Source organism: Passer montanus, unplaced genomic scaffold (genome assembly GCF_014805655.1).
Source record: "Passer montanus isolate IOZ18808 unplaced genomic scaffold, ASM1480565v1 scaffold10, whole genome shotgun sequence".
NCBI classification, from domain to species: domain Eukaryota; kingdom Metazoa; phylum Chordata; class Aves; order Passeriformes; family Passeridae; genus Passer; species Passer montanus.
This window is the reverse complement of record NW_024356505.1, coordinates 26,630,664-26,646,469: the sequence shown is the minus strand read 5'-3', so window position 1 is coordinate 26,646,469 and position 15,806 is coordinate 26,630,664. Positions and strand designations below refer to the sequence as shown.

The 15,806-nt window shown below is 38.0% G+C and overlaps 1 protein-coding gene across 1 annotated transcript in view; it reads right to left on the bottom strand.

The window, feature by feature from the left end:
* ARMC3 (armadillo repeat containing 3) overlaps positions 1-15,706 on the bottom strand; it is a 61,356-nt gene extending 45,650 nt beyond the window's left edge. The window contains exons 1-3 of the mRNA XM_039709745.1: positions 15,556-15,706; positions 8,931-8,974; positions 4,346-4,394 (exon numbers count right to left, since the gene is read on the bottom strand). Coding sequence (XP_039565679.1) covers positions 4,346-4,393 — 48 coding nt within the window. The 5' untranslated portion in view covers position 4,394; positions 8,931-8,974; positions 15,556-15,706. The remainder of the gene's footprint in view (positions 1-4,345; positions 4,395-8,930; positions 8,975-15,555) is intronic.
* Between the last annotated feature and the right edge of the window lie 100 nt (positions 15,707-15,806).

Sequence of the window (15,806 nt, the reverse complement as noted above, 5' to 3'; positions counted from 1 at the left end):
GATTCTTCCCCATTACTATCATATTTATCCATGGGTTTGGTTTTGCTTTTATCAGGAACTATTGCTACCAATTACCACAGCACAGAAGATAAACTTCATGTAATTATTGCTGTATTTCCTTTAGAAAACAAAATTTTCTACCATCAATTCTTCTAGTACCACATTTACAGATGTTAGTTATTTTTGATTTAGCCCAAGACCTGGGCAAACACTATTCCTTCCTACTTGGGCAATTTTATCACATTTATTTTAGTGATTACCACATTGCTTTGCCTTTTGACATAAAAATAAATAATTTCGCTTTTCTTTCATGACTGCAATCACCTAATAGTGTCCCCCCTAAGAAGCTTCTTGCATCTAGTCAATTTTAAAAAGCTTTACTGCTACTTTTTGTATCTTTGCTAGTTCTCTCCCAAAATAGTTTGATCCAGGGTGACAGTGCTTTTACTTCTCATTTGGGAGTGGAAGCATTTTTTGTTTTCCCATTTGGATGAAAATCCCACCTTTTGAAGGATGTATTTACCTGCTAGTTATTCTATTGTTTAATCATGCTGGCTTTTCTTTTTTTTAATCCCTTAAATTTGATTTAAGGTCAGTTTTAACCCTTCACCTCCCATAGAATCTTGAGAAGCACTACAGATATCTTCACTATTCTTAATCCCTTTTCCTTTACCTAGAAAAACAGATTTAGCAGATACCTGGATATGCTAATCATTTCAGTTCTGTGAGTGTCTGATCTCTTGTACTAACAATAAATCCCAAGATATTCCACTGAATCACAAATAGTTGATATTAGAAGGCACCTCCAAAAACGATCTGGTCCAACTGCTCTGTTCAGAGCAGGGTGAGCTATAGCTCAGGACTAGTGCACAGTCTGATTTTGACTAGTCCCAAGGATGGAGACTCCACAAGCTCCCTAGACAACCTATGCCATGCTTCATCATTGTTAATGTAAAAGACAAATTTTTTTCTTATGACTAAATGGAAACCTCCTGCATTTCCATTTGTGCCTACTGCCTCTCATCTTTTCACGTGCCACCACTGAGAAGAGCCTGGCCTGATTTCTTTACTTCTTTCCATCAGCAATTTTTACACTGCCAAGACCTCTCCAAGCCTTCTCTGAAGACCAAGCAGTCCCAACTGTCAGTCTCTACTCCTAAGACAAATGCTCCAAGACTTTGTTCCTCGTCTCTCCCATAACAGAGAATGCAGAACAGGACACGGCACTCCAGGTGTGGTCTCCCTCACCAATACTGAGTGAGAGTCCCCACTCTCAAGCTGCTGGCAATATTCTGCCTAATGCCCAGGATTTTATTAACTTTCTTTGTCCCAAGTTCACATTTCTGGTGTATGTCCCCCAGAATCACCAGGTTCATTCCTGTAAAGCTGCTTTCCAGCTGGTCTTCACCCAGTCTGTACCGGATATTCTTCCTCCAGGTGCAGGACTTAGCCATTTCCCTTTATTAAACTTAATTAAATTCCCAATTTCCTATTTCTCTAGGAAATTGTTGAGGTCCCCCTGAATGGCTGCACAACCACCTGGTCTGTCAATCACTCCTCTTAGTTTCATATCTTCTGCAAACTTGCTGGGTGTGCGCTCTGTCCCATCATTCAGGTCACTGAGGAAGAGGTTGAACAGTATCTGCTACAGGATCAACCCCTGGAGCACACCAGTGCCTGACCTCTAACAGGCTCTCATGCTGCTGATCACAACCTTCTGAGCCTGTCAGTTCAGCTACCTTTTGGTTAATTTACACTATCTGTTTATCTTGTCTGTACTTCAGTTTACCTATGAGGATGTTACAAGAGGTAGTATTGAAAGCCTCACTAAAGTCGAGTCAAATTAATATTTAGACATTAATCAAAAGAAGGTGTTTATGTGGAGACAATTTCAGGAGCTGATTGTGCCAATTCACGTGTTCCACTTTTTCTTAACATCAGTCCCATGAATGAAGCCTTTTTCAAAAATATTCAGGTATCCATAGCTTTCTTTAAGTGATAACACCTCACTATTTTCTCTAGGGATAATCTTAGGCTCCCCTTTCAATGTCCATGACCTAGCTGATGAGCAAATAATAGTATGGTCTAGACCAAACTTAATAACTTAATGTAGATATCATGTGAAAAGTTCCTATCAATCTATGTCAAAGCTAGCATATTTTATAACTGTCATACATATTTTATTACTGAATTAAACATATTTTATTACTGAATTACTGTCTTAGGTCATTCATATAGAGATAGAGGCTCAAAGCAATGTTTTTTCCTCTTGGAGACCAATTGTCAGAACAGAGAATACTAAAAGACAAATTAGGAAAGGCAGGGAAAACAGAATCCTCAGGAATACTTTCTGAAACATATAAGCAGTGGCTAGGCTAAGAGATGTGTTTCCCACCTGTTCCTAGAAACCTATAAAAAATTAGTGGTCATCTGCAGTACCATATATTCTCAGAGCATTCCACATGCACAAAGGCCTTCTTTTATAAGCCTGTCTACATTATCTCAAGGCTTCTTTTCTTGGACTTGACATTTTCATAAACAGATTATCAATCATGAGATAATAGCTAATACATCTTTTATTTTGTCTGCATCTCATTTCCTGCCATCTGAAACACCCAGGTGAAATTTAAAGTTTTCAAATTTGATTTTACACAATCATTATGAACAAAATTCTTATTATGGTAAGATTTTCTTCATTAATGGTTAAAATTATCTATTTTCATATTTAATACTGTCCTGATATGCAACATTTCTCCTGCTACAACTGTCAGAATAGACATGCTTGCCTGAAGTACAATAAGGGTAAAAACTAAGCCAAAAGCTGTAGATGCCATCTGGAATTTACTCTTTCCAATTCATTCCTTTTGATAGTTTAGTGACTTTTTCTGTGTATTCACAGGTTATTGTAGTACCTAGCATGCTGTACCACCGTTTTCTCTAGAAAATCTAATTGCATATTTTGGATATATAAATTGTGGTGCTGCACATACTGATTTTCTAGCTATTTACTGAAGAATCACTTCATATGTATGACTTAAATGTGTTGTCGTGCCTTTCAAACCTTTTTTTAGGCTGCACAGATACTTAGTCTTAATTTCTCAGGCCTATTTGAATTGACTCACCCACATACACCTTCTTTGTGACTCCTGGTTTTCTAGGTTGTTTTATACAGATAGAAGTTATGTTGAGGTTTTATGCCATTTCCTTTCATAAGGATTTATTATTGATTGAAGGTTATGAATTACATTTGTAATATTCACCTTTCCACAGAACAGCTGGGTAAACCTGATGTCAACTGCTATGTCTCAGTGACATCATGACCATTGGACATTACTGTCTTAGTCAAAACGATTTATACTCATTTAATATTGAAACTGCAATGGAGTTTTTGCTAACTTTTCTGTGACCTTTGAAAAAGCTCTTGTAGTACTACATCTCTTTACACATAAATCCATTGGGTTTTTTAAAACAGTGTACAGAACATCATATTTAGTGGGACTTATTGAGGGAGTGGGACTCCCTCTGTGGGACTCATTGAGGTCCCCATTTTCATTAACTTGGCTGTTATTTGACACAGAGCTTATACTGTACTCCTTTCAATGTTTCTGTATTTCCTCTACTTCTTTCTGAAGAAAACAAATAAACTTTAAAAAATAGTTATGTTTCGAACAATTATCTTTTTGGGGGCCTCTTTGTACCTTGCAAATTTATAGAAACTCCAGAAAAGTGTGCTAGTGTGAGACCCTTAACCTCCATCTTTTGAAAAAAAACCTCTCACTATCAGTATGATTCTATATTTGGCTTCAGCTCCTGTACTTTTCACCGCACTTCCAATGACAACAGAAAAACCTAAACTGCCTCTTAAGACTGTATATATTTGCAAAAGAGATAGAGTGTGTAGTATTATTCAAAATATTTGTCAAATTTTGTATTCAGTAAAAAGCCACAGATCCATCTAGGCTTTTAACTCTTTCATCCTTAAAGAAAGCGAATGTATTCACAGTTGAAAAGACAGGCAGATTTCAGGTCGCTCTTCTCCATTCTCCTTTGATTTTTACGAAGAGAAAGCTAACACTGTTCTTCAAATAAAAAGAAGCCTGGATTGTTTCATACATAACTGTTTGCAATGCCTGCCAAAGACAACAATCTCTACAAAGAACTACACATGCCCAGTCACTCTGGTTTGTATGCTGTCCAAGAAAAGCAGAAACAGAGACATCTTTAAAAGCCATTTTTAGAATAATGTGGGTAAACTAGGAGAATAAGGGACTATGTAAGGAGGGTAGAGCTGGGCCTGTAATTGTGTAATGTTTATTTTATAGCACATAGCAGTTTATAAACTTACCACATCCTTGGGTGGAGACTCTGATTCCTTCTTTACTTTTTTACCCATTCTACAAACAAGCAAACAAACAAAAAATAAAAGCAGGCAAACAAACTCCCTTCTATGTTTTAGGAACCAGCTTACCAGTGATTCAGGGAACCTTGTAAGACAGACTTGCTCATTCATTTGACCCACCAAATCAGTCTGAAAATTTCTTTGACGTAGTAATTTCTATAGAGAGAGTAATCCCTGCTGTCAACAACATACATAGCTAAAATGGCCTCAGACAGCACAGGCTCAGGTTGTCATGTAGTACAAACACACAGAACATCCCTTTCTGTAAATTAGTTTTATCTGTATCTATAAATCATATATGAACTTGAAAGTCCTTTTAGGTCACTTCTCCATGTTTGTCTATACATTCTGTGTTGGCAAACATTCCATACAACTGCAGAATGTACAAATAAGTTCTACCTCAAAAACATGGTTCAAATACAATTTGAATTCTCTGTTCATATTTCACAAGAGACAAAAATCAGGTCTGCAGGTATTAAGAAACAGTTCTGCACAGTATAAATTTAATTGATTTTAAGAAGTTACATTTATTTACAAAGTCCAGATTGTCTTATTACTTTTTCTTTTTCTTTTTGTATTAGCACACGTGCACATAACCAAGAAGACTTTCTAAGCTGCATCTAATAGCAGCTTCTGAAGCATATGGATGTAATACCTCAAGTGGACCTAATTTCATGTAGCTTGCAAAACTTCAGCAGAGCCTTCCAGTTAAGGTACAGGCAAAAGTAAAGGGCAACATGAGCCACTAGCAGTAGCTATGCATAGAACATAACCCAAGTTATGCCAAACTTAAGTTTGTTTTAACACTGTGTAAAAGTGAAATGTGCACCATTAGTACCCCTTGTTAATTCCTTGGTTAGTTCTCCAAGGGAGACCACACATTCACCCTCAGCCAGGGTTTAGTGAGAGCCTACCTCTGGTATAAGAGGCAATTTTCTAGTGCAACATGTTAGTTCTCCAAGGGAGACCACACATTCACCCTCAGCCAGGGTTTAGTGAGAGCCTATCTCTGGTATAGAGACAATTTTCTAGTGCAATATGAGCTGTAGCCTGTCTGCTTACAAAAGTCAAGGCTATTTTTGTTGTTTTCAACAAAAATTTGGAGCTCTTCTTGAATTTTCCAGGTACTGCTCCTCTACCAATCTCTACAAATAAATTGTAACACAACACTAATGAAAGTAGTTGATAAAGCACATCCTAAAAACAGATCTGAAATTTCAAACTTGATAGGAAGGTCAGTAATTACAGTTTTGAGAGGAAGATCCACACAGCCAAAGACTTTTCAGCTCCAATCTGCTTTACCCTTTTGCATCTGTACACACACATGTATGAAACACACACACATACACACACACACACACATTCAGTGTTTCAGAAAGCACAGATTTGGCCAGAGATGAATTAATTTATACAAGCAAAAGCATAAGGACAATTTCCTGACAGTATATTCAACAGGTGTGATGGACATACTACCTTCTGATTCATGCAGTCACTGTAGAAAGCAAGAATCATGCACACATGCAAGAACCAGATTTAGATGGACATTCAGGAAATGGGGGTTATTTAAATTGTGCTAAATCCCAGTATGGAGATATGGACACATACTCAGAATCATTCAGTTCAGCTCAATTCATTTCAGATATAAATTAAGCTGCAGTCATAAAAGGCAATTTTAATTCTGAGTGAGTTTAATTAAGTTTAAACCAACTAATTTTAAAAGTTAATTAATGCAAAATTATTTATAATGTTATATAATTAATGTTCTCAGATTCAAATTACTTATATTTCAAGACCAAGAATAACTGAGGCTTTTAATGGCAAATATTTCTTCATTCTGTATAAATACATCCAATTTCTGAGCATATTTTAAAGAAACTTTTACATATTCCTAAGTGTTCAGAAATATTTGGTTCCTTAAAAATTTTCATTTAAAAAATCAGTGTGATTTGTAGCAAATCAAAGCAGAGAGAACAGGTCGATTACTTTACTGTCATTTATGGCCCTCAGTCTATTTCTTTGGTGCAGTTACTAATCTAGATTTCAATACATTCTGCCATCAAACGTTGGTGTGAGCTTTGCTTCCATAAAGCTCTCTGTATTCAGTGGTCATTCTCTGACTTGAGGGAATGATGGACACAGAATTCTTTGGCTTACTGACAATTAAAAATGTGTCTTCTGCATTGAACTGTAATTATCACAGACAATCAATGTGTACAGGTATTGAAAGGCTACTGACCCATAAAAGAGCTTCTTTATTTAAATCCCTTTCTCTCCAAGATAACTACATGCTGTTTTTTCCTCAGTAGGGTTAGGGTATGTCTATTTCAGATTCTCAGTTTACCAATCCAAATATTTAGAATTTTGAAAACAATTGTAGTAGGGCTTAAAATTTTATATCTAGCAAATGCTCGCTGAATGTCCCCTGTAAAACTTATTTTAAAAATGAAAATTATTCACTAGTAATTACATGTACATGTGGTTAAATTAATTAATTCCTGGACAAACTTGCTGCTCATGGCTTGGATGGGCTAACACTTTGCCTGGATATGACTCAGGGGGACCTTACTGCTCTCTGCAACTGCCTGAAAGGAGGGTGCACCAAGGGGAGGGCTGGTCTCTTCCTCCACATAACAAGCAATACAGCAAGAGGAAATGACCTCAAGTTGTGCCAGGAGTGGTTTAGATTGGATATTAGGAAATATTTCTTCACCAAAAGGGTTGTAAGCATTGGAACAGGCTGCCCAGGGAAGTGCTTGAGCCACCAGTCCTGGAGGTATTAAGACATTTAGTGCTTAGGGACATGGCTTAGTAGTGGGCTGGGCAGTGTTAGGTTAACAGCTGGACTTGTTATTCTAAAAGGTCTTTTCAAAACTTAACAATTCTATGTTTCTAAATCTTAAAAGACAAAATAATATTCTCATTTGAGTAATATCCTCTATTTCATGTCCTGCACATTTCTAGAATCATAGAAGCATGCCTTTTCTACATATGTTTTTTGAGATTAAAGGGTTGATTGTTTTAAATCATGTAGAGCTAGAGGTAATAAAGTACTTTGACCTAACAGATGTAGCCAATACATAGCCAAGCAATCCATGAAGTTATCATTCTATGCTACTTCCTGTCCTTCACCTGGAATTTATTGCCTCAGTGGTAGAAAACCTAGCCTGCTTTTCTTTCTCTGACCCAGTTTTAGTGCAGTGGTGCAATCAGGTGGTGTCTCTCAAGCAGCAGGACAGTCATTATGTCTAACTAAATCCTCATTCCAAAACCACAATCCCCAAAGCTCTCCCTCAGCTCTGGCTATTCTTAGTGCCTTAGCTCAGTAGGCACTTCCCTGTTTCACTCTGAACTTCATTAGCTTTCCCACAGGACCAGAACCACTCCAGTGTGAGCATCCTAAGTTAAACCAATATCCAGAATCTAGGAGTAGTGTCCATTAAACTAAACTAAGTATCAGCAATAAAGTTAATCACTCTGCTTGATAATTGATGGAGATCTAGTCAACATATTCAATAGATCTTAAGGCAGATTCATCTTAAAGGAGGTATCTAAAATGGAATAGCACCTTAAAAATAATTACTTTTTCCTTGGACCAAGACCAGAGTCTGGAGTTGTTAGCTCATGTATTTACACTGACATCTAAGTTCGTGAGCTAAGTTTATTACCCCATTTCTCCACATGAATCCACATGCCAGGCTAGGTCTGGCAGACACTATCATAGCAGACTGAACACGAGCAGAACCAGGCATACGAAGAAACACAGCCACCTTGTCTTTTCTGCAATGGCTGCAGGAACAGGCACATATCCAGTAATATCTCTATGACCAGAACATTCTGCCTGTGAATGGAAAATGATTTTGCAGAAGGTCACAAATGCAGAATTTTTGGTTCAAAGTGGCAACCTCTAACTTCTTAACTATTTTATCAGGAACTGGCATCTCTGCCGTGTCAAATAAAATGTGGAAAATTTATTTAGTTTTTGAAAGAGTTGCTGCAGATGCCTGCTCAGAGGAGCAGGCTTCAAGTACCAGATCATAAGATAATGATGGCCCTGATCCCTGTACTTATTTATTTTTACTGTGATGCTTTAATGTGAATGGTTGCTTTTCTCAGTGTAAATAGTTTCTTAGATTGCAAATTTGAGATACCCATTTATTCCTAGTCACCACGCTTTTTGTTTTTTAAAAACACAAGATGATGGCTAGCAAGTGAGTTTTAACAAAGAAAGAATCTATAAATCATACTTTGAAATATGAGGAAAGATTTCTGATTGTTTTTCTGTTTGAAATATCCAAGTCTTATAAATACTTCCTTTACCCTATTGGAGTCCTGTTGCATACATTTAAAGAACATAGCATTTCCTGGGTTTAAATCAGACAATGCACTTAGAAAACACTTCCTGTTCCATTTGCATCTTCTGTTTTCTAAAACCTTTTATAACAGCTGCAACAACCTAGGACCCTGCACACACTGCAAGAGCTGAGCTGAAGAACAGGAATAAGTCAGAGGCACTGCCAGCAGCGGAACTTACCTCTTAGTCAAGGAATCAAAGGTCTGTGCTGAGAACAATTACCCCTGTGGAAAAGCAATGCAAGGAGAAGGATTTAGAAATAGCTTCTAACTAATTGTTTATTACATGATCCACCTTCAAATTAACAGTCCGATACTTTAAGATAGTCTCAATCTGTGTTACTAGAACCCAGCCATGATTTTCAGGTTCTTACTGAAAATTATGCACAAGTGAAATTATTTTTGCTTTACAGGTGATAATTACATAATGTCAATTTAGTTGAGCAAGTTTAATTGAAGTATAGCTGTTTATTTTTGTCTCAGAGAAACTATTTTTTTCTTGTGATAACAGTGAAAATTGCCTATAAATCAGTCATTATCATTGATTATTTCAATTGATTTTTGTATGGAAATTCTAGTACCGCTGCCTTCCAATGGAATCAAAAGATAATCATATCATCAGAAGACAATCTCATTCCTTTCCTGAGTCCATAAAACAGTATGTCCTCTGTATACCAGCTTAAATATCCTCATCATTCTCAGATAGCTTCATCTTTAATTAAGAGAATAACATGGAATAGTCTTGAAACCCTTTTCCTTCTCCCAAATTCCCCTTTCATCTTTTTTTCTGCCCAATTCCTTAAATATGGATCAACAGACTTCCCTTTCCCTGTGTTGTCATGACAGTGCAAGCATTACCACACTATTAAAAAACTTGGCTTCATATGATAAGAGAGTTAAAAAGAGATAGCAGGTCCAATTTAATATTCAGTTCCTGCAGATATAGATATATGTGCCATATGAAAATAATACATTATATGAGAGACCAATTAAGCCAAGGCCTTTGAATTTGCCCACTGTTTTATCTGTGTGCATGTGTATATTTGTTGAAAAAAATGATGAGGAAGTTCCACCTGAATATGAGGAAAAGCTTCTTTACTCTGCAGGTGATCAAGCACTGGAACAGATTGTCCAGAGAGGGTGTGGAGTCTCCCTTACTGGAGAGATTTAAGAACCATCTGGATGCAATCCTGTGCAATGTGCTCTGGGATGGCCCTGCTTGAGCAGGGAGGTTGGACCAGATGACCAGTTTGGCCCCTTCCAACCTGACCCACCCTGTGATTCTGTGAATAAGAACAGTCTTTCACATGGCTGATCAGTATCCAGCTTCCAGAATGACAACAGACAAATGTTTCTGATAAATGCCTGCAACTAATCCTGAAAGTCAGATTTCTTCCATCTGTTACAGGGTTTCTATTTCCCTGAAGTACCAAGGTTTAGATCTCCTAAAGTTTTTATGTTCTTCCTAACAATAGTAGCTATTTTTACTGTCCACATAAACGCCTAATCCTTTTACTCCTCATTTTTAGACATGCTACAGCACATATCCAATTGTCAAGTGCACTGTATAAAGAACTACTCCTTAGATTAAAATATGTAAATAGTTTAAATGTGTTATTCAATTCAACACAATAACCCTTCGTTCTTATATTACAACTTTAGTTACCAGATGCCTTGACTTGATCTCTTCTACCTTCCTTTATAAGTCACTGTACATTCTGATTTACCTCCTTTGTAAGCTGTCTTAATTATTTTTTTCCATATAGCTTTTCCAGACATGTATGTTTCCTGTCTCAGAGTCCCTCTGTGACTGTTAAACCTCTCTCAGATATGACGTATCTGACGAGAAATACCATAATCAATTCTAGAACACTACTGACTTATTCAAGTGACATTGTAACTTTCAGGGTATTTATTTTAACCCAATTTCCTCAGTGAAGAGTTTCACTAAGTTATCCACATATGGTAAACAGCTCATTTTCTCAGTCGATCACAATTAATTTAGATTTACTGCTGAAGAGAATATTGTTCCAAGTATTCCTGACAGTATAAATTACACTGCTTTTATCAACAATAAGTTTTATTTGTCATGGTGTTACTAGTTCACCCAACTGCAGAAGAGCTCTCAGAAGTTTCCACAAGTCTTCTTTAGTTGTAACGAATTAATTTTCATCACTTAAACCAGAATATTTTTATTTCTCTACATTATTGCTAATTTCCAAATGATAATGAACATATTAAATAACATCAGACCTAGGATCTATCCTTGGAGAATCCCAGCTGTGACAAGATGAATCGAGGAGATTTTTGTGTGTGATTCTAAATGTCTGAGATGCATAGTGAAATCTCTCATCCCATGAGATACAGACTAAAGAAAAATTGACTCAATCTAAACCAAATGAGAGACAGTAGTTACACAACCATTATCTGAGCTATAATAGCTGGACACTTCCCATTCAGAAGGAAAAGATGGTCTGACTCAGGAAGAAGTACTAGTAAAAAATTAAAGACACTCCTAAGATTTTAGCCAGCTGTGACAATCTACATGAATTAAAATGAATGCTTCCTCTTGTCAGTGTCATGGGGACATTGGGGGACAGGGACATTCTGAATGAGTGGAATTGTCCCCCTCCCCATCACAGCCACTGCATCATGTTAATCCCACCTATCATGCTATATCTTAAAAATCTTAAATATTTTTTCCCATCTCTCTCATTAAGAAGTTGTCAAAAAAAAAGTTGTTCAATTACTTTCTTTGCTGGTATGTATGAAAACATTATTTATAGTAAATATTTATACTATACAACATATATTTACTATATTCTATGCAAACATATTATATAAATTCCACATGCATTTACATATATAGAATCAGAATATATTTAGAATCCTAGAATGGTTTGGTTGGAAGGACCCTTAAAGATGATCTCATTCCAACCCGGCTGCCATGGGCAAGGACACCTACTAGACAAGGCTGCTCAAACCTCCATCCAACCAGGCCTTGAACACGGATGTGATGGATCCACAACTTCTCTGGGCAACTTCTTCCAATGTCTCACCACACTCTGAGTGACTTTGTAACTTAAACTTACTCTCTTAGATTTTTAAAACCATTCCCCTATGCCAAATCCCTACATGCCCTTGTAAAAAGTCCTTCTCCAGCTCTCCTGTGGGCTCATTTTAGGTACTGGGAGGTGCTCTAAGGTGACCCCAGAGCCTTCTCTCCAGGCTGAAAACCACCAACTCTGAGCCTATCTGCACAGGACAGGAACTCCAGCCCTCTGATCATGCCCTTCCTCTACCTAAAGGTAACAAACATTTCATTTTGTTAGCCTAAAGAATTCTACTTGCCTCCAAAAAAAGATTCCTTATTTCCCACATAGACTCACAGAATATGCTGGGTTGGAAGGGACCCATCAGGATCACTGAGTCCAACTCCTGGCCCTGCACAGCACCATCCCCAAAAGTCACACCATGTACCTGAGAGTCCAAACGCTTCTTGAACTCTGTCAGGCTTGGTGCTGTGACCACTTCTCTGGGGAGCTGTTCAAGTGCTCAGCCACCCCCTGGGTGAAGAAATCTTTCCTAATATCCAACCTAAATGTCCCTTCACACACCTTGAGGCCATTCCCTCAGGTCATGTTACTGGTCATCACACAGAAGAGATCAGTGCCTGACCTTCCACTTCTCCCTGTGAAGGCAGGGGGAGAGGGGTTCCTCTTGGTCTCCTCCAGGCTGAACAAGAGGAGTGACCTCAGCTGATCCTCACATGGCTTCCTCTCCAGACTTTCACCACCCTCATGGCCCTCCTTTGGGCACTCAAACAGTTTAATGTCTTTTTTATATTGTGGCACCCAGAGCTGTCCCCAGCACGCAGGGTGAGGCAGCCCCAGTGAGAGCAGAGCAGGACAATCTCCTCCCTTGCCCTGCTGGCCATGCTGTCCCTGATGTCCCCCAGGACAGGGTTGGCCCTCCTGGCTGCCAGGGCACTGCTGGCTCAGGTTCAGCTTGCCATGGACCAGGACCCCCAGGTCCCTTTCCTGTGCATACATCCAGGGCTGTCCCGTCCCTGACACTCGACCTTGTTAAATTTCACGTCTGGTAATTGCCCAATTCTCTAATTAGTCAAGATCTTTCCCCAGGGCCTCTTTTAATATAAATAACTGAAGAAACGTGTATCTAAATTCAACCAGAATGTTTAAAGACTTATCTACATAAAAAGATGCTCAAAAAAAGGGCCTTGCAAGCTCTCCGAAGATACATGCTGTTGAGTGAAGTGTTCAGATTGCTTTTGAAAGAAAAATCATGTTCCAGCAGCATGTTATCAGTTGAATAATGTTTTAATAAAATTGTAAAACATTATAATATATCTTATAGTGAAATTTTATAATTATTCAGGCTTTTAACAAATAAAAATCCTAAATGAAACACAAAAAGAATGTTTATCCTCCTCTCAATTTCAATTGATAATACACATATAATACATATTATAATATAATATTGTCTATAATAAATTTTTCATATATATGTATATTACATATATATTAGTCTCCGTCTATTTTAAAACTGCAACCTTAATCAAAGGACTTCTCACACTGCACATACTGATATCCTATGTTCTTTCCTCTCCTGGTAAAAAAGTTTACCACTGCAAATATGTAGTTTATTCATGTACAAGCAAAAGAGCAAGAAGAGACATGGCCATATGTCACCATCTGGCTAACTAAAATACAGCTGAAGAGTATGAAGTATTTTTCAGAAAATGAAGTTATTTTAAACAGTATAAATAGGCTCTGAAAAATGGCTGTGATGCAACATAGCAAAGACAACAAAAGAGTTTCTGCAGGCTGTAAAGGGGACTCAATTAAAAAAAAAAAAAAAAGACAGCAACCACAAAACACACACACACAAGAATTATGAGTAAAGAACACCGTAACATAAGTAGAACTGCAGGAAATGAGATAAACTCTAAGTTTAGCCCTTACTTTTCCAAGAGCTGGTAAGAATATAGGGATATGGAAACTGCTTCCATTAATAATTTTATCTTCAAAGAAATGTATTGGCTGTTTCTTTTTCTGACTTTTTGCTTTAGAAAGATCATCCTCATAAGCGTTTTTTAAGTCCTTTTGAAAACATGGATGACCTCTGCTGAACATCCCAGATGAAGCCTCTCCTGCCTTGTACAAAACTGCACTCATTCTTCTTTGTCGACACGGGAAACGTCTCAGATGTGTTACTATCACGTTCATGATTTTGATGGTTATGTCTGCAAGGGTAGTCCTATTGTTGCATTTTAACTGCTCATTTACCAGGAATTATTATGTTTACAGTAAAAAAAAAAACAAAACAAAACAAAAAAGACATTTGTTGCAGTTTAAGACAAAGATGCAGGTAGCAGATTTGCAAACCTAAGGACAGCAGTGGACATATAAACCTCTGTTGGCATTCATTGTGTTAGAGGAATATTAGATAATCAGAAGATGGCAACACAATAAAAATCACAAAAATTAAAGGAAGTTAAAAAAGGAAACATTGCTTTCATCAGTAATTTTGAAAGTGATCTTGACACTGTCAATGAACAATAGAAAGCAGATGTCTTTACCTTGCATAAGTATCAAACTATCTCATATAGATGATAATTTCAGACAACCAAAAATATTTTAAAATAGTTCTGTACTACAGATGATGCTTCTCTACCAGCTGATCCATATTTTGCTACAGAAGTCCCAAAACCTTTGAAATATTAATAAATGAGGTGAGGTTTTCCTCTAATAGCCTAATCACCTGTTACTGTTCTTTTAGAGAAAGCTTCTGTATCCAATTGTTTTGGTTTTTTTTAAATTCTCATCTCCAATCCATAGAATTTTAGATTTTATACCTTTCATGTTACTGTCATACAGAAATTCCATGTCTTACCTGAACTGTTATTTTTCCGTATTATCTATCTAGATTTTTAAGTAAAATTCTTTTCCTCTACCACCTAAGTTTCCTTAAGGCAGGTCTTTCCTTACTGCAGTTTCTTGCTTCCCAATTCACATCTAAAAATACTGGTACAGTTATCTGCTGAATGTGTCCACCCATTGCTGAAACCAGTTCCTAAGTTTCTCCCAGTTTCTACCATGAAATAGTGTGAGGAGCCCATAAGCACAGGATATTCTTTGTCTGGGTTTAAATTTTATTTATGTTCATACTGATACACTTCAGCTGTTATTAAACACCACAATTTTAATATAAATTTTGCAATTGTCACTGCTGTTCTTAAAGGGGTAGATACCCTTATCATGCAGACTGTCTTTTTTTAGTGAGCTTTTTGGTTGTGGTTGGAGGAAACTTCAATGTATGCCTTTAAAAATCATTTAGTCTTAGCATAATGGTTGGAAGGTAATCTTGATGGTTGTCTAGTTCCAACCCCCCTGCTGTGGGCAGGGCACACTTTCCACTAGACCAGGTTTTTCAGAGCCCCATCCAACCTGGCCTTGAACACCTCCAGGGATGGGGCATCCTCAGCTTCCCTGGGCAACCTGCTCCAGTGCCTCACCACCCTCATGGTCAAAACTTTTTTCCCAAGATCTAATCTAAGCCTACTCTCTTTCAATTCAAACCCATTCCCCCTTATCCTGTCACTACTTGCCCTCGTGAATAGTCTCACTCCATCCTTTCTGTAAGTTGTCTTCTGGTACCTGGAAGGATGATATCACAAAAATACAAACAAACAAACAAAGAAAAAAAACCCCAAAAAACCAAAAACAAAACAAAACCCCCAAAAATAAACACCCAAAATCCCCAACTTTTAAACTTTAGCTTACTTTGAGGGTCCACAGACACGAGGCCCTCAGTTCACTGGCCAGAGCCGCGGAGCCAGACCCACCGGGAGCCGGGCACGGCCCGAGGGCTCCGGCCGGTAACGCACCGCCCGCCCGACACCGCCGATGCTGCCCCGGCGCCGCCGCGACCCGGGGACCGTACCCGGCGATCTGTGCTCCCTGCCCCGAGCCCAGCTGCCCTCACGCCCGCCCGTGCCCCGCGGCCAGCGGAGCGCAGCGCCCGCGGCCCCCGC